The sequence below is a fragment of the Gavia stellata genome, chromosome 14 (assembly GCF_030936135.1).
Source record: "Gavia stellata isolate bGavSte3 chromosome 14, bGavSte3.hap2, whole genome shotgun sequence".
NCBI lineage: Eukaryota > Metazoa > Chordata > Aves > Gaviiformes > Gaviidae > Gavia > Gavia stellata.
Window position 1 is genome coordinate 17,750,734 of NC_082607.1, and position 22,481 is coordinate 17,773,214.

General features: G+C 38.2%; 1 protein-coding gene across 2 annotated transcripts in view; it reads left to right on the forward strand.

Annotated features, from left to right (window-relative positions):
- GRIA3 (glutamate ionotropic receptor AMPA type subunit 3) overlaps nucleotides 1–22,481 on the forward strand; it is a 152,821-nt gene that overhangs the window by 26,667 nt on the left and 103,673 nt on the right. For both annotated transcript variants that reach the window (XM_059824329.1, XM_059824327.1), the window contains exon 3: nucleotides 7,859–8,098. In XM_059824329.1, coding sequence (XP_059680312.1) covers nucleotides 7,859–8,098 — 240 coding nt within the window. The remainder of the gene's footprint in view (nucleotides 1–7,858; nucleotides 8,099–22,481) is intronic.

The window sequence follows — 22,481 nt, forward strand, 5'->3', positions numbered from 1 at the left end:
GGTATGTATTTGATGTCTTCCCTTTAAAACTGAAAGGAATTTTCCCTTGTGAGGAGCTTGTGGGGGTGGTGGGGTCTGTTAACAGTAGAAGATCATGGATTGGCAGGATGGGTTTAAAAATAGAAAACTTGGCTATGATTTATGGTGCCTGATTTGAGAGCTTGAACTCTATCTTGTTAAGGCACAAGCAAGATAATGTAGTATTCTGATCAGCACATACTTAAGTATAGTCCTCAAATGCCTAACATACTGTTTAAATAATCCTCAGTTGATTTGTATGGCACGTATATCTCTCCTCTCACCTTTAATCCATTTTAAGCTTTAAACCCCTGTTTTGCTTCCCTCGAACTCCAATAGATTATACTTCAAATTGAGCTATGATAATCTGATTCGTAGCCTTCCAAAAGGAATGTTCTCATAGAACTCCGAATCCATGGTGTTCTAAAAAATCAGTGTGTAATAGTGAACCCAGTTAAACAAAATCTTTTTATAATTTGGACCTACTGATAAGGGGCTGACACTTTTCCTGGAAGTTGGGTGGATTGACTCTTGGGTTTCTTCCTACCATCAGAAATGTGTGGTAAATACAGAGATGTGGGGTTTTTTTAATGAAAAGTGAAACATACATTATAATTTGGTAAGCTTGCAGGACAAAATACTCATTTTGTGCTTGAGTTTCATCAAGGTTCTACAAAATTACTTACTTTTTTTGGCATTGGAGCCAGTAACCTGAAAACAGAGGTAGGTCAGACTCTACATAATCTTAGGTTTGGAAGCAGCTTGACTAAACAGCAAGTGGGTAGGTAATCGCAGCACAAGTAGCATAGCCTGTTCCAAGCCACTCAGGCCACCGGCAGATGAAGAACACCCTTCAGAAAGCTAAGCACAGCTTTCTCAGGACGGTCAAGGTGGTGTTCAGCCTGACTTTCTGTCTGTCTTACAGTTTGGTGCTCAAAGATGTCCTTGTTATCGACATTTTAAACATATCAGGTAGTTTTTTTTAAAATACCAAAGCATTTATTTGCATATACTTCAAATTGGCAGTTTGGGGGCAGAGAGGTTTTGGTCCGGGTTTACCTTTATCTGAGTAAAGTTACGCTAATGGACAAAGTACATCAGACCTGAATGAACTTCAGCTGCCTTCCTCTGAGTGCTTTCTGAAACTGCGCCTTTCGTCAGCCTTTCTGTCTAAAAGGATCTGGCTTCAGATAATGCACTTTTTTCTCATGAGCAGTCGTTGCAGGTCTCGACAGGCACCTATTGGCATCATGGTGTGCATGAGATTTTGTGCTGCTGGTGTTCCTTTTAGCACTGTTACAGCCTAAGTGGCCTATTTTTATTGTTGCAAGCTGGCATTTTTCATATGCTCATAAAATTCACACAAATGTTTCAGTGTGAAGAGAAGATCCAGCACACATGAAATTCATGTACATTGTTAGGGTTTTATTTGACTGTAGTAGTATATATGAAGGCCAAAATGTGTGAAGTTTAATGAATCGAGTCATGTATGTCATAAATAACTTGGCATACTGAAGGAAACCAAGGTTGTGGTAATGTATTTGTACACCACCCAGCACCCAGGAGCTGTAGTTGTGATCAGGGTTCCAAAGTCATCCTGAAAAACAGATAAGAAATAAAAGCTCATTTAATAATGCATAATAGAGTTGTGTTAGGGTGACAAAAGTCATCTTGAACGGGATCTTGACAAGAGTGTTTGGGAGTGCTTGGACCTGCACATTTGTTTTGGATTGCTTTCCTTTGGTTTGTAAAATATGAATGGATTAATCCTTATGCCTTTCATTTGCAATTTAGTGATAACCCCCTCCCAGTGCCTGAATGTACTGGTTTTATTTTATCTGATCTTCTAAAAAGAAATGCAAACTGAAGGAAGTGTGTATGTTTGAAGAAGGCACTAGATAGAGCGAAGCAAGCTGAGTAGTTCTTTATAAAAAGAACTAGATAAAACACACTGCAGTTATATCACTGAGAAAACTGTTGCCATAAATGAAGTAACAAGAGTAAATCATAATTTTGTTTTGTACTCTGCTGTGAGGTTTTGGTTTGGTGGGTTTTTTTGTTTGTTTTGGGGGATTTTTTTATGTTTGTAAGGGCACATCCTGTGTTAGGTAGGATGAGAAATGATGTTATAGCCAATCGGAGGATTTGCATCCAGTTCCAAGTTGTAACTTCCTCGGTTCCCTCCCACCCCCAAGAATATTCACTATTAACTATTTCAGAAATGGATGTTTTCAGAAATGCTTCTTTTCTCAGCTGAGTTTTAAACAACTCAGTGGAATATTTTCTTCTTGACAGAATTCAGTGTCTTAACAATTTAAATGTAAAAGCTAGTTTTATTGGCCATAGGTAAATGCAGTTCACATAATTTTAAATTTTTAATATGGTGAGTTTGTCTTTAAAGGAAGCTCTCAAGTCTGATTGCCTGGAGTCCCCCAAAAGTAGCTCATGCTGCATTTGGGGACACTGCTGTGCTGAACTCCTCAGGGCTCAAGGTAGAAAGAGTGTGTGTTTTCATTCAGTGTATTAAAATGAAAGGGAAAGAGAGCAGCAGAGGCATTGTTGGTCTCTCTAAGAGCCTGTATGCTTACTGTATGAAGTGACGTTAATGATAACCCTTCTATTATTACAGCAAGGAAGTCATAGGATGGAGCCTTAGATAGAAAATAGAAAGTGCTCGGAGATACGCTGTGTATTATTCCATTATAAAGTAGCCCCATTAGTCTGTTGGCAGAGGCTGGCAGTGAGAATTGTCTGGAATCCAAGACAACTGGCAGAGGAAAGTGGAGGGAATAAAATTATTTCACAGCTGAGGGAAACACAGAACACAAAACCGAGGAACTGGTATGAGCAACGTGCAATAATGTCAGTCGTGATTGTGCTCCTACAGCGCCTTTCATCCCAAAGAGCTGTATAATTATCAATAAAGCAGGCCTTATGGTGCCCCTTTGACATAGGTTAATTTTGTCAGACCTATTGTGTAAGAAATTGATACGAACAAAGGGGAAATTACTTGTCCATACAAACAGTAATGAAGAAAGAATAGTGTCTGAGGTATTGTAACCTCCAACCCCTGACTCCAAAACTGCCAGGCTGTCACACCGCTGGGCAGAAGTGCACTGTATGCCACGCTTGGGAGGATCCTGCCGACTTTTACCAGTCAGTCGTTAATGATATCATCTAGTGGAAATGGTGTATTAAGATCCACCTATTAACGTATTTCTTTTGTTGGCTTTATACATCTTTTCTTTAAACAAGCAAAATCCAAACCTACTTGTAAATGTTCCTAGTAACGCTTCAGTTGTTTATAGTAAGAACTGGAAGTAAAAAAAAAAGGTGTCAGAGAAGTTTTGACTTTAGCTTCCAGGCAATAGACAGCAGAAATGTCAGAGCCTATACAACCTTGCTGTGTCAGGAATACTCACCGTCACTAAAAGGTAGAAGAACTAAATATTATTAGAAAGCAAAAAATAAATTTTAAAAAGACACAAAACATCTAATAACATGTGTGAAATGGGGCATCTTTTGAGAGGGCCTGGAGCCTTCCTGGGGTCTGAGTGAAAAAAAAGCATATCTGGTTAATTTTAGCAAGTTTCTGTGGTGAGGCTGATTTGACTGGAGGGAGGATGGAGCTGCTAGTAAAACTGAAGGCTGGGGTTCACTGACTTACACTGACGGTTAGGATGGCTCAGCTGCTATTCAGTACAGAAACAAAGATATTTATTTATTTGGCTTTGGGTTGGGTTTTTTGGTTGCCTTTTTTTTCTTTTTAAAAAAAGCAAATTCTGCTTACCACTATGATCACTCTGGCTCTGAGCATTTTCCTTCCTTGGCAGGAAACACTTCAATCTCTCACGACCTGGAAGTTCCTTATCTTCTCTTGACAGGCTTGAGAATTCACAGGCTTCTGTCATACCATCCCTTCCTCTCCTGAAAACGATGGCATGTGGCAGCTAACTTACTCTGAGAACAAGCCCAGAGTTAAGTCTCCATTAATAAATACTCACCTTGCACCTCATGCCAAAATACCAGCTTATTATGATCCTCTGTTGGATAACTGCAGCTCAGGACCTCTGTCCCTTGTTTGTGGAGGTTGCAACTTTTTCAGATCAGGTTATAAAGCAACTTGGTTATGTGCTGTCCTTGGAAACAGATGCACATCCACAGTATTAATAACTATAATTAAGAGCAGTTTCATAAAGGCATAGCTCAGCAAAAAAAAATGCCTTTTTTTTTTTTTTTGAGGAATGAGGTTGCATCAGGATTTGTCCAAATCACTTCTTTAACAGCCAAAGTATGTGTTTGACCATCTGCATTTTTTAAATGGGGAAAAACAAACATAAATCAACTGTGATTAATTAAGGAAAAATACCAAAATTCTTACTCAAACATGAGGTTTCTTCTGATTGTCAATAGAAAGTCATTTGTAAAAAGAGCTTAAAACTAAGGTTTAGTTAGCCTTTTTTTAAATTTTGCTTATGGCTCAGTGATGTTAGAATAATAATGTAATTAAAATTAATGTGATTATGCGCTTGGTTTTCGGAAAACAAGTAACAATACAGCTGTGGGTTCATGCATGTTCAGTAGGTTCATGTGATCACATAGGAGATTAGGTCGCAAACTAAACAAAAGACCTAATGCTACAAAATTGTAATGAAATTGTGAGTTCAAAAATGAACATTGTGGATCAACATAATTGGCCTTTTAGCTTCTCCTTATAAAAACAAAGGTTTATTTGCCTTTTAAATGGGCCAGGAAAATTGAATTGGCACCCTACAGTGCATGCAGAATAGATAGTCAAGAAGAATAAGCTCTAAGAAATAAGCAGAGGAGCTTAAGAGATGAAGATTTTTCAAAACTAATAGAAGGCGGATAGCCTGTAAAAGTGCTAAACCTTAAAGATCTGCAGTGAATACAAACCTGAATCCAGGGAAATAAGACTGGGCAGGAGGGTGCGCTCGTTAGAAGATATGGTTGGTGGTCCTGCAGAATTTTTAAGGAAAAAAGTTGCAAATATCTGAAAGGCCAAATCAAAGCTCTCACCTGCATTGGGATGCTCCATGCAAGCAGCAGCTCCATGTTGGCTATTAGGTGGTGTTTGGAGAAGGTCCTGCTTACAGTCAGGCTGTTCAGACTGATTTTTTTTTTTCTCAGATTACTCACAAATTGAGAATGGGCTCTTTGCATAAATGAGCATGATCTGCTATGAAAATCGATACACCTTACTTCAGTGTTTTAAAATAGTCATGCAAAACAGCATTTTGTCCAAAGGACAAAGACCTTGAAGCATTTTTAAACTGTTGATCACAGTGCCTAGGTGCCATTCCTCTAAGAACAAGAAAGAGCACAAACAGGACCAGTTCTCAGATGGTTCCCAGCACAACACGGAGGAGCTGGTCGATGCTGGAGCCAGCTGCTGTCAGTTGCCTTTAGCACTGCACCTATTCTCTCCACTGACTATGGGATGCAGCAACAAGCAGTCCTAATAAGAGCTAATGTGTATTCTTCATTATAGTCCTACACTTAGATAGCATGGTAGGCTTTCTGAGCCCCCTTGTGACTCTTTTTTCAGATACTGTGTCCCTGTAAATCTGAGCGATTTCAGTGGAGTTACAGTTCAAAAGTATTCTTCAACCTTATACCTAATAAATAACGCATGAACCCCCGATCATTTTAAACACTCTGGGTTTTTAGGGTCAGGAGACATCTGAGAATATGTTTTGTTTGCATTGCAAGAAGGGACGTTTCCTGGAATACTTGCTCTTCTCTGCAGTACAGAATCTACATAAAAATCTAGTAAACTAGGCCATTAATAAATATGTAAAAGAAGCCTGATCTGTGAGGTACTGACTCAGTGTTTGTGAGGACACCCAGCACTGCTAGCCCCACTTCAGTGATTATCCCCATGGAATTAGAGGGCTTACACGCCATTGAAATGATTTGGAGACTGCCAGACTTTCTAATGTAGTCTTTATTTTTTCCCTTTTTATCACCTGTAAGTTAGTGCCTTTTATTTGTTACTTCAGCAGATAATTTTTATGGTAGCTGTTCTACTTTATATCCTGCTGGTATATAGTTTAACAAAATGCCTTTTGAAACAGTGTATTTAATTCGTCAGTCATGCCTCTGGGAATAAATTCTTGCTGTATTATAACTTCTTTTATATCTTTTCTTTACTGTGGTTGAGAACTTCAGCGAACTTTTCTTTCAGAATTCACTATTTCTTATTCCCTCTCTGTGCTTCATATGTGTCTCTTCCATCTACAGCAGCTGTTACTTGCTGCTGGTATCCACGAAGGCTCATGTCCTGTTACAGTGGCTTAAACACTTAAAGAAATTCCTTAGCATTTCTATTTTTGCATCTGGATCTCCAGGAAGAAAAGCAAATTTTCACACCTGACTACCTATTTGAGGTGTTACCCACGATGCTGTGTCAATGAGCTCATATTGTGGAGACTCCTTTTTAAAATTACTTTACCAGGCTTTAGTGATTCTGAGTGGTAGCATTTATGGTAGGAAATGTTTCATGATGGTACTTTCAGAAGTAACGATGCTGTGTATTTCTGTGTAGAAATCGTGTCTCCTTTACCAGTAATTACTTCCCTTTGCTTTTTGCAAAGTTAAATATGCAGCATTTGGGCAAAAGCGGTTAATGGGGCTAGTTGAAAATTGTTGTTAAATCCAGTTCTTGACAAGCAAAATTGTTAATGTTGAATGAACATTTTTCTGGGAAACTTACTTTCATTGCAAATGGGACTTGCTCATCTCAGTCCGGAAAAGTTTTGATTTAGAAGTGCTGCTATGCTGTAGTGTATTTCAGTTGTGTGATCTTTTTTATGGACCAGAGCCCCAGCATCTCACATATCAGGCTCCCTTGCTATCTCTGATGCAGTCTCCCTCCGTGAAAGAACCCAGGTTCACAAGAAGTTTGCTGTGTTCCTACAGAGTTGAACAACAAAGAAACACTTCTCCCTGCAACTCCCATGAAGTTGACCATGTTTATGAATTGAAATACTTCTGTTTTTGTCCAAAATGGTCATTGTTCAATCTCTATAAAGTATGGGAAATTAAGTGTTTCCCCGGAGAAGTACACGTGAAACAAAACACCTTTGACTGCATCTTGATTATTTTCTGGTACTAGATAAGTTCCTCAGGACACCAGGATGGTTAATGACTAAAAGCCTTCAGGTTAAGGGATACTAGCTTTCATCCCATGAAGCAACAATACGTGTTGTTCCTCATTTGTGTTGTCATTAATGAGCCATACACTCTCCAAATTGCTTCTGAATGATTTTAACACCCAGTTAAGAAGCCACCATAATTTCTCCCCGAAAAAGACCACACCCAGATTTCATACAGAGATTTCAGAGTTGTGGACTATAAAGGAATAAAACATCCAGATTTCTTTGAATCAGATCTGAATCAAGGTGGGATACCAGGGAAGACTACATCTTAATGTTTTGACTTTTAGGCAGACCTGACATTTGTTACGTAGCTGCTAACAGAGCTCTCAAGGTACTACTGAAGGGAGGGAAGGTATTTTACAGACAAGCGATGTAATCCCTTGTTTGTTTTTAAAGAATATGGAGAGATTAGTGGATTATAACAATATAGCAGGACAAATAGCAATCAAAAAATGTGCTCAGGCCAGTTTAATTGTGACAAAGTTTACAACTCACAGCTACACTGAAATCGTTATATATTATCTCATGAATTCATTCCACCTGCTGCATCATACAGAATAATTACAGGATTGTTTAGAAGGCTTACTTCAAATATACTTTGAAAGTTTGTTTGCATTCATTATATGTCAGATTTTAACACCCCCGTCTGTCTTTGTTAGTCTGTTCACAGTTTTCCAGAGGAGTTTATGCCATCTTTGGATTCTATGACCAGATGTCAATGAATACACTGACGTCATTTTGTGGAGCCCTTCACACATCTTTCGTCACACCCAGCTTCCCAACAGATGCGGATGTGCAGTTTGTCATCCAGATGCGGCCAGCATTAAAAGGAGCCATCTTGAGTCTCTTGACTCATTATAAGTGGGAAAAGTTTGTTTATCTCTATGACACAGAACGGGGTAAGCACCATCATTTTAAGTGATTTTTCTATTTCATAACTTGCTATAAGTATTACCAAAATCAGTATGTACAGCCCATCCCAATTTTCTTCTGGATGCAGATAGCACATTCTGATGGTCCTAGAAAACAAGTTTATTCTGAAGAAACTAAAATGAATGGATAAATGAAAAGGCATCTTCATATTACTGATCCTTTGTAAAGAGATTGTCTGGAGAATAGTGTTAGCAGTGTAAGCATTCAATTTGGAATACCTGGTTTCCATGGAACCGCAGACTCAACACTTGCCAGGGTTTTTGAGTTCTTGCAAATAAATGAAGTCGGCACTATGAAGTAGGCTGTTAAGCAAGACCTTCCACTGTGCGTGACATTGCAAATCCCACACCACTTTACATAAATGTGCATTTCTCCTGTCACTGGGCAAAGACAATCCATTCTAAGGTACACTCTGGAGATGTCTGGGCATCAATAATGATCTAAGAATATAATGCATAAGACGATTTAGGGCTCTGCTGGAGAAAAGATTCTCTAGGTATGTCACAGGCATATCCAGAGATGAATTTAGATACATGACAAGAATGACCAGAGATACGTTTTACTAAATGAAAACATACTAAAACCAGAGTTCCCACGCTTAAGCCAATTGTTAACTACTAAGAAGCACCAAAGATAGCAAATCCTGTCAAAAAGAGATCTAAGGATCAGAAACGGTTTTCTGGGAAGAATCTTGCATATTTCTGTGGAGCAGCTGTTGCCATCTGCTCTGAGTGTACAGAATTTGCTTGGTTACAGATTTCACCTGGGTAGCATTTTTTGCATCAGGTAGATGTGCCACTGCCCTTCTCACCAGCTTTATGATTAACAACTCCAAGACGTTCTTCAGATCAAAGGGGTCTGGATAGAGCCAAAGAAGCTTCGATTCCATTCGCAGTTCTCGTGACAACGTTCTGATACTCTAGGCTACTGCGTATTGTTAAAGATCAAGTCTTCAATGGCTGTGCTTTTAACACTGAAGATTAATAGCATCACCCAACTAAGGACATACTGTATGTTGAAAGAAGGTAATTTTTAGTCTGATTTTAGGTGAACGCCAAGAGTTCAGAATTTTCTGAGTGATTTGGAGGTGTTAAATATTTCTAGCATTCAAAAACGCTAGCTATGAGATCAAGTAGGAAACTATGGAGAAGTTAAGAATGCCATTAGTTTTTAAATCTTTTAAAACCACTACCCAAACATCCATATTTCTGGTTTAGTCCACTTTTAAATGAAAATTCCTGTGAATATGCCATTTGTCTGAGTAAGAAAGGTTTGATGTGACCAAATGCAATAAAATTACAGCATGTGATAAAGTAAAATATCATGTGTTCCAGGACTGATGAAACTTAGTATGATTAAGGCTAACAAAATTTGCTTTGGAAGGAGATGCATCAGTCATCCACGATCATGCCTAATAAGAAATTTGGCACTTCAGACTGGAAAAATCATCCAAAACAGTGGGAGTTTCACTAGAACTTGTTAGATGATATGACTATCAGACTAACTGAGATAGTAACAGAAGTCATGAGGGAAGACTTCCAGACTCAGACTTGCATTATTCTGCAATTCTCAGTGCGTACAATCTTTAGGTAGACACAGTCTAATCATGAGCTTATTATGATGACTAATACCTTTGGAACAGTTTAGCTTGTGTCTAGGCTTCATTTTGCCTTGTTCGTACTAAGATTTTAATCAAAGGTTAAAACACAGCTCTTGCTGGCAAAATTAGCCCCAGGAACCTGACTTTACCTCTGTTGCCTTTGGCCCTTGTCTTGACTTTCTATTCACATCCTACTCGCAGTCTTACAATTACTAATCAAAATCACGTTGTGAACCTACTGTGGCTCGCACGCATGTTATGCTAGCCATGTGCTATGTCAGACATTCAGACTAAGTGTCAGAGTGCGAAATCTGAATTAGATGACAGTGCAGGTGACTGTAGGATTATAAAATGTAGCTCAGGGTTAGAAGATAAAGGACAGCTGTGTCTTTAGGATGGAAGAGGCATCAGTGCATATAGGTAGCTTGATGACAGGCTTTGAGTTGTTTGGGATAAACTTACCACATCTTATCTTTTCTTCCTATACATATATCCTTGTTGCTGTTGTTTGATAACATATTTGCCACCTGCTAAAACAGGAACAAAAATGAACACTTGATTATCTTCAGTTACTGCTGGTTTAGTTAGGTTAAAACAAACTTGGTAGCGGTCTTACCAGAGTTACAATTGCTGTATTCTTCCAGCATTAAAATAAATTAAGACTGATATAGGAGGGAGAGGCAGGGCAAATTAGGTACTGAGAAACAGACATTAGATTCCTTTGTTTGATGAGCAATAATCGTGGATGACAGCACCTGAAACATTTGGCAATTCCAGTAGGCTGCCTAATTTCTTGTGATAGGTCTTCAAATACAAAAAAACATTTCAAGAGGTTGAACAGTAACAACGGTGAATGGCTCCTTGTGTCGGGTAGTGAATAGGCTGTACATGTTCCTATGCCGAGATACCACTGGAAATGAAAACACTAGAGCTGTCACAATTTTTAATAATTCCTATCTTAGATACTTAACTGCTCTGGGGCACAGACACTGTAGAGAGAAGATGTTAAGCAGTTTACTGTCAGTTCCTGAAATAAACTATCATTTAAATACTGCCTTTCTATGAAGATTATTGTCTCACTGGTTTGTTCTGAGAATCTGAGAAATTGTGAAACATTAGACTACTCTTTCTTACAGCGAATATTAGTTATGGACTAAATTGTTCTTGCAAGTAGTTTTACACTGTTCTGCTGAAGCAAAACACTGCCATGTATTAAATATTGCATTTACTATTAATAAATACTGCAGCATATTACAGATGCCATACAAAACTGAATAAACCTTCTTGTGGTTTTTATACTGCTTATTGAACTATTTCAGTTCAAGCTTAGGAGAATGGAGAATCAGCTTTATAAAATTGTTTTCCTTAAGCAATGGCTTTTTTTTTCTTTGCCATCAAATCATATAATCGTATGGTTTCCCCCTCGGTGACATTAGGCACAATACTGTGATGCTTGGCTCCTGCAATGAAGACAAAAGATAAATCTCAAACAATAGCATAAAGTTAAGATCTACAATTACATAGATAGGTGGTGAAGCTTTTAATCCAGTGAGTTAGTGTGTACATTGTATACATTTATATTTGTAAGTGCATTATTTTCTGTTGCTATGAGATGACTGGATGTTACAGATTGTGCTCTCAAATGTATATTTATGTGCAGGTGCAAAATTCAGTTTCTTAAAAACTGCTAAAGCACACAGAAAGAAAAATAAAATATGAGATTTATGAATTCCAGCAGCAAGAAGTATGTCTTACCATTGCTTATTTCAGTTGCTGGACTTATTCTTCTCTGAAGAAACTGAAATTTAAGAGAAATATCAAATTGCATGTTCTTCTCCTAATACCAGCAGAAAAAATAAATTATACTTTACAAAGAGTAGTGATGCATTAGGAAATGGCTGCTAAGGGAAGAAAGGACACAAAGCAGTGTACAGAAGAAATAGTCATATGTTCATTCCATGCCACATGCTTTTAGTTCATGTGAAAGGGAAAGGCAGGGTTGATTTCTGTTTGTATTAACTCACATCAGTAAGTTGACACTGTTGGTTGCTGTGATGCGTGCAAAATATCTGATTAATTATATGGTGCTAACTGCCTCAGTAGGCTTCTCTGCAGTAGAACTAAGACTAATTAAGATTATGTCAGGATGAAATGAGATGGGGTTACATACAGAAAGCTATTAAGAATTTGGGTAGCACTTGTCAGGAAAGTCACCTTTTGCATCTCATGCTGAGGATTATGTTTCATCAAAAACCTCAGGTTTATTTCCAGTCTTCAGGTCCATTTCTCCTCTTGCTTTACTTTTCTGTAAATCAGGTGTTATTCCACTGAAGTCAGTGGACCAGATTAACGCCAGTATGCATGTGTGGAGAGGTAAGCTTGTGGTTTTCAAAGTCATCTTAACGTTGTGTGGAAGTGTGAACCACTTCTCATTTACTTCCAAAAGTGGTATGGTAGATTGTAATACCAAAGCTTTTGTTTATTTAAATTTCCATAATGTTTCTTAAGTAACGTTTCAGTTTATTTTTGTCTGAGAAAAACACTGTTTCCTACAGATGGTTCAGTTTCCATCTGTCAGTACAACACAGGCATTTTGTCCTAAGTTACTTTGATTTGTCATACCTACTGTGCACAAAGACATTGATTTATGTCATGCAGATCATTTAAACAAAATAACACCAAGTGATTTCTGTGATGTGCATCAAGTCTTCTTCCTCTTCCTTCAGATCACAGGAGTCATCACAGGACAGGAAAGTGACTTTGTGTAATGCCTACCTACACAATGGGAGCTCAGTCTACGCAGAGATACAGCTAGATCAGAGTCTTTATGGCATTGCAACCAAATACCTCTCTAAATCTGAAATTCTTCTGTCACTTGGTTTTGATTTAGTCTTGTCAGTAGGTATCTAGCGATACCTAAAACCAAGGTGGGGGGGGAGGCTTTGGTAAATAGGGTTATCATTGGCTAATTACTTTTAATTGGTTAACACTGCCTAGATCAAGGCTGAGGCATGGAAGTGTTCATCTAAAGTCCCAGGTTATGTGGCTAAGAGTTGAGAATATCTGCTTTAAAAGCAATTACATCTTTAATCCTTAATGCCACAGAAACGCAAAAATTTGACCTGAACGTAATGGATGGGTAAGGATGTGGAAGGCCTGAAAATACAGCTTCAGAAGATATGACCTGTCCTATTCCTCTTAAATAGAAAACCTTCTGGTACCCTGCTGCATAAAGAAATGCCAGGTAAAGAGCCAAAAAAAAGAAAAAGGTACAACTGTAAGCTTCTCAATGATTATGCATAAGGCATCGAATTGCCTTTAATTGGGTTCAGTACAAGGCAATGAGGTCTGATTCACTGCTGCTGCTGAAGACAAAGAATAACTCTTCTGTTTAGTTCTGCTTTTACAAAATGAGGTTAGTTATCTATTGCTATCAAAGGGCAAGACACTTCTGTACTGCTTTCCCTGGAGAATGAGACATTGGAGCTGATAAAAGAAGCAGTACGTAGCACCAGGATCATTATATCTTCCACAAAATTAAATTGATGGATTTTAATATTTTTTTTGATTAAATAAGAGTTGCACTGAAAATTACTGATATGTCGAACATAGTATTTTTTGCAAAACATCTGGGGTAAGATTAATTTTTGTGGAATCTAAAAAGACTCTGCTTTAGTACCTGGTGGATTCCTAGGAATTTTAGAATGTCAGGTTCTGGTGGACTTGAGTCTTTGCTGAAAACGGCAATGAAAAATGTAATTCAACACATAATGACTGACTCCTGTTTATAAGTACCTTCCATCAGCAGACAGGTGCAAAAGAACTCCTCCTTCCACATAGCTCATTTGTTAAACTCTGTATTGTCTTTCTGCATGTCAGGAACTTTTATCTTTATAAATAAAGATTATTCTTCAATAAAGGGGAAAAATGAAACTGGTGGTAGCAGCTACACCAGCATTAGTAAACCCTGAATTCAGCACCTGCTGAACAGTCAAACGTCAAAGGAATCAATAGCTGAGCTGTTCATTAACGTGTTTATTCTTCAGAGCAGGGGAGTTACTCCACTAGCTGAAGAACTGGTCTGAATCCATTGCATGAAAGAAAAAGGATATAAGCCTGGCTCACAGTTTTCTCAGAATTAAACATGGGCTTGTTCAGTTTTAAAATTGTAATTCTTGTTTGCTAGTATGTTTATATCTGTTCAGTTCTTCTCAGTTGCACCTATAAGGTTGATGCAATGTATTTTGCTTACACTTTCAAAAGTATGAAAGGATTTAAAATCTTGACATTATCTTCTGTAAGTATCAGTCTGTGGTGAAGAATAATGGAACATACAAAGCATGTTTGGAAGCCTATAAAACACCGAAGGTGACAAAATGGGGAAGAGTTACTGCAAACCTTAATTCATCCGAGTTTTTTGGCTCTTTTGCCAGGAGTGTTTTGGACAGCAGCCCAGGATCATGGGGGTGACATGTAGACAATATCAATGGCTAGCATTTAGGTAGCTATGTAGATGAGCCGTCTCATTCTCCTTTCCCACTTCTTTATATACTGGGAAATGCACAGCAGGGAATAAAATCTTGGCAAGACCTCCCGTACTGAGGCTCAGCCACCATATCACAGGAACAGGCATCACAGGTCTGTACATTGGAAGAATCATGTGCCCCAGGAACTGCCATTCAGAATTTTTCTTCTAAGTCATGGTCTCGGCAAAAGGCAACTTGCAGCATGGCCACAAAATGTTGCATCTTTTGCGTGGCTTTGCTTGAAAGGATGTGATGTAGGTTCAAGTTTTCAAGTTCTGGTACAATAAAGAAAGCACACAGTGTAAAGACCCTTATGGTAGAATATCCATTATTTAGATTTAAAGAACAATCGTACTTCATATAGTTATGTGCAATAAGAAAATGATCTCTTTCTTTCACTATCAGCCTTCTGGGAATGAGTGATTTTACCATCTTATAATGCCTAGAATTTGTATTTATATAGAATGGAAAGTCATAGATACTGCTTAGCAATGTTTGTATGAAATATAAGTAATTTACCCTGACAAAGAGGCAAATCTTGACATTCTTATTTAGGGCGCATTGCTTCATTGCTTTCAGCAGTATAATGTATGAACTAAGGCACTATTCAGGAAACATGCCAGAACCTTAACTGAAATATTCTAGGATTGCTTTACTGTTTGACTTTACTGCCTAAATGTGTTTGGGAATAATCTGAGCCTGAACAGTTAAATCTAACTTTCGATAATCACTCTCCATTTATTTCCTCTGAAATCTCTAAAGTCTCATACAGACTCCTTTTATCTTGGTCTCTGTGGTACACAGATACAAAAGAAAGCCCTTTTACTGATCCTTCCCCAAACAAACATTGAGAACCCTGTGTGGGAGAATGGATGTTGGCCGGTTTTTGGGTAGACTGAGAGCCTTAAGCATTTTTCTCCTGATCTTTCCCATTAGCTGCTATTTGTTTAGCTTATCCCTGGTAATCACTTAAACCATTTTTCTAGCTTATGAACAAGAGGCGTGAATCAACTTTGAAAGTCATCCAGCATGAGATGTATCATACTGGCCAGACTAAGATGCAGCTGAAGACCAACAGCATAGAGTTCATGGCGATATTCTGTACTGCAGCTTTGTGCCTCTTAACAATGAGTTCAGTTTGGTGTTGAGATGCCCAGGCAAAATGCCTGAGCATCCGTTGAAACTGTTGGAACACACACCACTGTCAGCAGTATTTTCCAACAACAAGTGGAGTAACTGTAAAGGTGCAACAAATTTGTCTTGTTTCATGGAGCCCCTGAGAATAAGGAAGTGTGTCAGCCCATTATTGAAGAAAAGCAGAACACCAGAGCAAGAGCATGGTATGACAGAGCCCCAATACTGCTCATGCAGTGATGATGTGAGGTGATCCATTCTTCCATCCACACATAATGATGTTGTGATAGAGTATTATGGTAGCCTCACTCATACTGAGTGTGAATCCGGTTATGGCTGAGAGAGCATCAGAATCTGACCTCGCTTTATGTGAAATCAGGTTGTAAAACAGAGTCAGAACATCCAGGCTACAGAGTATGAACAGGAAAGTCCTGGATAAATAATTTCTGAAAGCCTAAAGCAGGATGTGTGCTACCTTCATGGTCCTAATGAAAGCAACTGGAACTCTCAGGAACATGAGCTGAGGCCCTGAGTTTACATAGTAAACAGGAGAACAAGCAGCACTGCCACTCACCCATGCCTTAGAGATGAAATCTGCAGATGATTGTATTTATAAACTGACTTGGGTTAATGCATGCATTTAAATATTTAGCTTTTCGTAAATATGCATGTTTTACCAACTTTTGATACAGCCATAACATTTAATTTTTTTATTGTATGCACAACTAATTTAAGTGGAAGAAGCTTTTGTTCTCAGTTGATTTTATATGTGTGTCAGCAAGGCTTAAATGGTCAGAATCTCACATTTCCAGATTTCCTGAAACAAAGCTAAAGTTCAAGACAGTTTCCAAGTGCAGGTGGAGGGGGGAAGGGCTGGAAAGATACATGAGAGGGGTTGTTGGCCCTTTTCTCTGAGACAAGGGCAAGGACTTGACACAAAGCCAAGCCTTAGAGGTGATGGGAAGGCTTTGCTTGAACTAGAGGAGACGAGGTGGAATTTGTTGATCTTGGGGAGGAGATGGGACTTTTCAGATTAGAAATGAAGGCTGTAGAAAAGAATACCTATATGCAAAAGGCTGCAAGTAAATTGTTATCAAACCTATTTATTTAACCCATCTCACCCAACAGATCTAGGAGTTCACTGAAAGTTATGTTGTTTGAGTTTATTATTTTGCATCTGTATATGCAGCATAGCTTTAAAGACTGGAAGCCTTTGGTGTCTTTGGTATCTGGATGCTCAGGGCAAGGTAGGCAAGCTTCACCTGGGGAGTTGTGCTGCTTCTGTTCATGGAAGCGAACTGTCTTGCTGACTTAAAGTCTCCATAAGGGGGTTGGTACTTTGAGTGGGACTGAAGAAAGCAGCAGTATTTAGTAATGGAATCAAGATGAAGCAATTTTCAGGTACGTATCAAAAAGAGAGATGTGTCACACTGCATTAGTATGTGAACTTTACTACGTATTTCAGTGGAGTAGCACGTTCTGGTTATCACGCGTTTTCCAAAGGAAGAACATTTTGACATCCTATACCTTAATGCAGTTAAGATTGCAGTATTTAGCATATTAGTATTCTTACAAGTTTGCAAATTTTATCACCCTTCACTGGATCTTGACTGTATGTTTACTCTTCCTGTGCATCCTAGAAATAGTTCATTCTTAACCTGAGTGACAGCTTTTATTGGTGGCCCATGGTATTTTGTGGAACAACGGTTGTTTCTTACTCACAATGAGGGAATAGGTTCCCTACATACACTACGAGAGACCTCACACTTTTGTGAGCATGATGTGATAGTGAGAAGATCTTCAGCCCAGGCAAATGAACTGTTCACCAGGTGAAGAACTTCTGTGGAACAAGCACAGGCTGTTGTGACTTAATCGAATGACTGTAATAGTTGCAAGTGGTAAAAACCACCAAACACAAAGGAGATTTCTCCAGTGCTTGAGGAATAGATGAGTTAAATGGAGTATCTCAACAAGTTAGTAAATCAAAGCTTCTCCTTTCATGGAGTGGCCTCAGATACTACAAAGCAGGTTCTCAGCTAAGCAATGACATGTTCTTTTCTCACTACCAAAAGAGAGGCTTCATATGCAGTTTGAATTTCTTTTGATACAGGACAATATAGCGTGCTGGGTGAATGGTGTGTAAGAGTTTAGCTTTGTTAAAGGCTTTGTGCTTTTGAAGTGATTTTCATTTGATGGTCTCAAACAACAATGAATGAAGATCAACAATATCTGTATGGGGCATGCAAGGGTTTTCAGTCCTGTTTTTCAGATGGAAGATTTGATGTACTGATCAGCAGGTTAACAACCTGATCTTCTACTTAAGTATATGGAAATATCTTTGTTGAGTTGAAAGCACAGTGATCTTTGACTTAAAAGATGTGCAGAATGTCATACTGGAGGTCAGTGGCCATGGTTACTAATGAAAAACAGTTTTTCATATTTGTACAAAAGAATTCCCTTAAATTTTGCCATGAATTTCCCTTCTCACCTCAAAAAAAAAACTTGAGCCTTTGAAGAAACTCATAATGGATTGCTAAGAAGCTTTGCATTTAAGGTAGTTAATTAAATGGTGTTTGCCATGGAGTTTATATGAAAGAATCCATTCGTTATAGCTTCAGTACCTTCCTTCATCTATGACACTTGGCCCTTTTAGATGTAGTTTCTTCTTTCAGGCTTCAGAGAATTTACCAAACTAGTTTGACCACATGCCTTTTTTCTTCCCAGATATTATCAGCTGTCTCAGTAAGCATACAGATGACTCGAATGCTTTGTAGAAGAAAAATAAATGTGAATGCATTTATGACAAACCCACTCAGCTGACAGGTAAAATGACCTCATATTGTATTTAGGTTAAGGAGTTTTCAAAGGATTTTTCTCTCACGGAGATAAATTTTTCTCTGCTTTCTCATGAGACATTTAAAATAACACCTTTTTTTTTTTTTTAACTTTCCTTCTTGCAATTCACAGTAGGACAGCACTGTGAGCATGCATTTCAGAAGGTATATAAGACAGTGTACTACTGTAGTACAGTGGAATGAAAAATACCTCCATAAAGTGATTAAGTATTAATCTCTGAAGAAAAAAAGTGAAAAGTTCCTGACATGAATTTCATACTCGGTAACAAGTAATTATTCATTTCTTCAGCTGTAGATGCATAGCTTTTCCTGGCCATCTCTTTTGCTTTGATTCATGATGCAAAGAATCATCGGGAGAGAAAGGTGACCTAAGGTTTTATCCCTCCTGATCCTGAGCTCATCGTGTTCACAGCCTGTTGCTTTGCACTTTGAAGTATTTCTGACTTACCTTGGTTGTCAGCAGCCCAAAGAAACAAAATCACCAGTCAGTGATTTGCACAGCATAGCAGCATTTAGTGAGGGCCCCTCTTCAATTTGTTAAAGTGATTAAGCACAGAGTTGTCATCTCTTACAACAGCACAGTATCCCCTTTATTGCTGAAGTGGTTCTCCTTCAGTTTTTAGGGCCAGATTTCTCAGGCAGTGCTCTGCGAAGCGGGTGTGCCGTGGAGTCTGGATTTGCACGTGAAGTACATCTATGCTCCCTCCAGGTGAATGGGATGGAGCCTAAGTAAGGTGAGGTGCTTTTGCCAAGGTAGTAGTAGTAGTTTAGTGAGCAGCGTGGGCTAACACATCATATCTGAAACTGAAGAATTTCATAAGCCAGAACTGTGACTACTGGAAACACAACTCCAGTTCTGTTCTCTGCCCCAGCGCAGTGATCTGTGCTAGAGCTGTGAATGCTTGGTTAGCTATGGGCATTGCAGTTCCATGCTGACATGACAAAACAGCATCAGTCTGGAAAGGTTAACAGATACCAAGCAGTGATTGTTAAGGTTTCTTAGGAGCTCCTGAGGTGTTGTTTGCTTTGGGGATATTTTTGTCAATGCTGATAATAATAATACGCAGTGAACTGCCAGGACTGTGCCCATACCAGATACAGGAGGACTTCTGTTATTTGCATAAAGTGCTAATATTTTATAGCATTTCTGCTGCTGCTTATGAAGTTACGAGTTATTTCTCCACTCTCTATTCATGTTCAGCAGAGCAATAATTCATTTTTGATAACTCAGATTTTGATAATCTGCCCAACTGTATTTGAGAATAGGTTTATAAAGGAGCATGGCTACTCCATATACTGCATTGAACCATACTATCCAAGGCCAAAGACAGATCCAGATTGCTTTGTTTGGTTGTGGCAGTTTTTTAATCAGCACTTAAGTGTTGTAAGCATTTAACTGAGGCTCCTTTCCCCTTCGTAAAGTAAAAGCTACTTCTGGCTATTCTAGTTCAGCCTAATGAAATGGCCGCTGATCACTGAAAAGCCTTTTCGCTCCCTTCACGTTCTCCTTGTGGCATGGTGTACAAAGCAGTCTCAAAGATAATGGCTCTGAGCTGTTCTTAAGCTGTCTAGATCTCAGAGTCATAGTTAAGAAGATCTTTCCAGAGAAGAAAATGCATGATAGTGGTCATTAAAGATTTTCTCTGGGTACTTTAGAATACTTTAAGCACTCTGAAGCTGTCAGATAAATATGGCACATAACGCAGACACTTTCAGGTGTCTTACTTAGCAAGGTGTTTCATGCTGATCACTCTAAGGGCATAACATTGTCATTTTTGTAGCAAAGGCTATATATGGCCTTGTAAATTTATACTGCCATCCCCTTGGTGATGTAAAAATAATGATGTAGTCTCAGAATTAACAGGGGAAAGCATTTATTAAAACTCTTGGGTGCCTTCAATTCAGTATGAGTGGTGTAGTTAATACCCAAGTTTGGGTGGTTCTAATGGGTGAATATATCAAATAAACTAAAATGTTGGATAAAGTTACGATATAAACAACGTGTTTCCTCTATTGGATGTAATTTTCAGTTGCCATTATGTCCCACTGAGCCATCTAAAATAAATGAAAGAATCCATAATTGTCACTCATCTTTATGAAATGTCAAAGTCACATACTACATCGACCTCAATCTATGTGCATTAATTCATGAAGAATTTAATTTGATGAGTTTAAGTCAGAACTGCAGTATAAAATCCTTTCAGTGCAGTTTAATTGTTTTGCCAGCATTATATACACATAACACCATCATAGTCTAGACTGGATTGTGTCATGATCTGCTCCTAAGACTAAAGATATTGTAAACGTGTTTCTAGATCAAAGAGTGCTATTTGCTGCAATCTTACTTCTTACCGGCTTTTTTTCCCCTGCTTAAAAAAGGGGGAATTATGATTTTAGGAGCAAGTATTAGTCTTCAGTTTGTTTTAGCACATCTTTTATTAGCAAGATAAGGCTTTATTCTTTAAGGGAAAAAAAAAAAAAAGGACAAAAAAGAGGGAAAGGAAAAATAAAGAAGCCAGTCTTCTGACATTGTTTGGCTCAGCAAGATCAAACCTTTCAGCTGACTACACTGGTGTCAATAATTGCTCTGTAGATAGAATTGCCTATTGCTTAGTAGTACTAGCATTATCGATCAGTTGTTTTTGTCCATGAACTGACAATGATAACCTCAAATTAGATCAAGTTTGTATTAAAGAAATAAAATCAAATTATGCCTGGCTGTAGACAAATAATAATGAGTTATATGAACACATAATTATTGCAATAACATTTTTGCAGAGATTTCTTGAAAATAAAACCCCAAACCCTCCTGTTGGTTTTTTTTTCTGCCATTTGTTATGCAGTTCTCTGCCTCCCTCACCTACACACGTAATGGGCAAGCCTACGTATTTTTAATGACATTGTAACGGTTGCCACAAAGAGGTGGAGAGATGGGGGTGGGAGGGGAGATCTGAGCATCTCTTTGAAAGGGGAGGTATATGAGGGGGTGAATAAAAGGATGCATAAGTTATTGCAGCCTCAAGGCAGCAGTAATTTATGCACTGACAGTTTGAGTTTCATGCTATGCTATTTTAAAAAAGCCTTACAAAGTAACTGCCTCCATTACATTAGTGTATGTGTTGGTTTTAGAGATATTCCACATCATGGAGACAGTTTGAAAACAAACATTTGAAACGCATTCATCACTGTGTGGCAGTTGTCCTGTTTCAGTAAGAAGAAAACCTATTAATACAAAAAGGATAGTTATTTTCCACATTTTAACGCGAATTTGGGTGCCCTGAAGGATTTTTCAGGGTTGTTTCGTTGCTTATTTGTCTGGTTTTAGATATGTTGATGAAAGTGAAAATTGTGGCTTTGGGTGATGCATGTGTATTGTATTAGTGTAGTTATTATTGTAGTTGTCCTCTCTGCAACCATTTAGCTACACTTCTCAAAGAAAGCAACAAAATGGATGTGAGTGGCATACATTTGAATAATGACCATTTTGGTTTGCATGTTTTCCTTATGCTACAAATCAGAGAAAAGTCTAGCTGCACACAGCATCCGTAACGTATAAGACCAAACAATGCTTCCCTTTTGACATGAACCATATAATAATATTTATGCATTAAAGCACCATTTCCTTACAAGGAAGTATTAGGCTTGGCTGTTTGATTATGAATTCCCATTTATATAGCAGTAATTTCCATCAGTTTAACAGTTATTGTGAAATTACACATCTGGAAGCATAAAGAAGAACAGTGGCTTCAAAAGTTTGAAGTGTATAGAATTACACTGAGTTTTCATTAATAATATATACGAAGCCAAACATATTAAGTGCAAGCAGCTGTAGGCCATTACAGTTTAGATTTAATTTAAGTAATCTCTGGATTGACCTTCTTCAAAAACTGGCCACAGTAGGCCATATAAACACATCGTCGTCTGTCTTATAGTGAATTTTAGATGCCAGCTGCATCCTCATAACGCTTTATTGGGTCTCCTATGAAAATTACGGATAAAAAGATAATGGGAGCAATGATGTTATTTGTTCTTAAAATTTAAGTGCTATTCATTTTGCATAGATATGGTCTTGGTTTATGGGATATTCATTTGCATTTTTCTGCAGATAGTGTTTTTGTGACTTTAGTGACCTCCCTCTGACTATAAAGCTGGATTTTGTCAAAATGTTTTTAACATTAAAACTTTTACTGCAGGGAATTCAGACTGCTACTGAATGTAACCAAGTCAGTTCCGT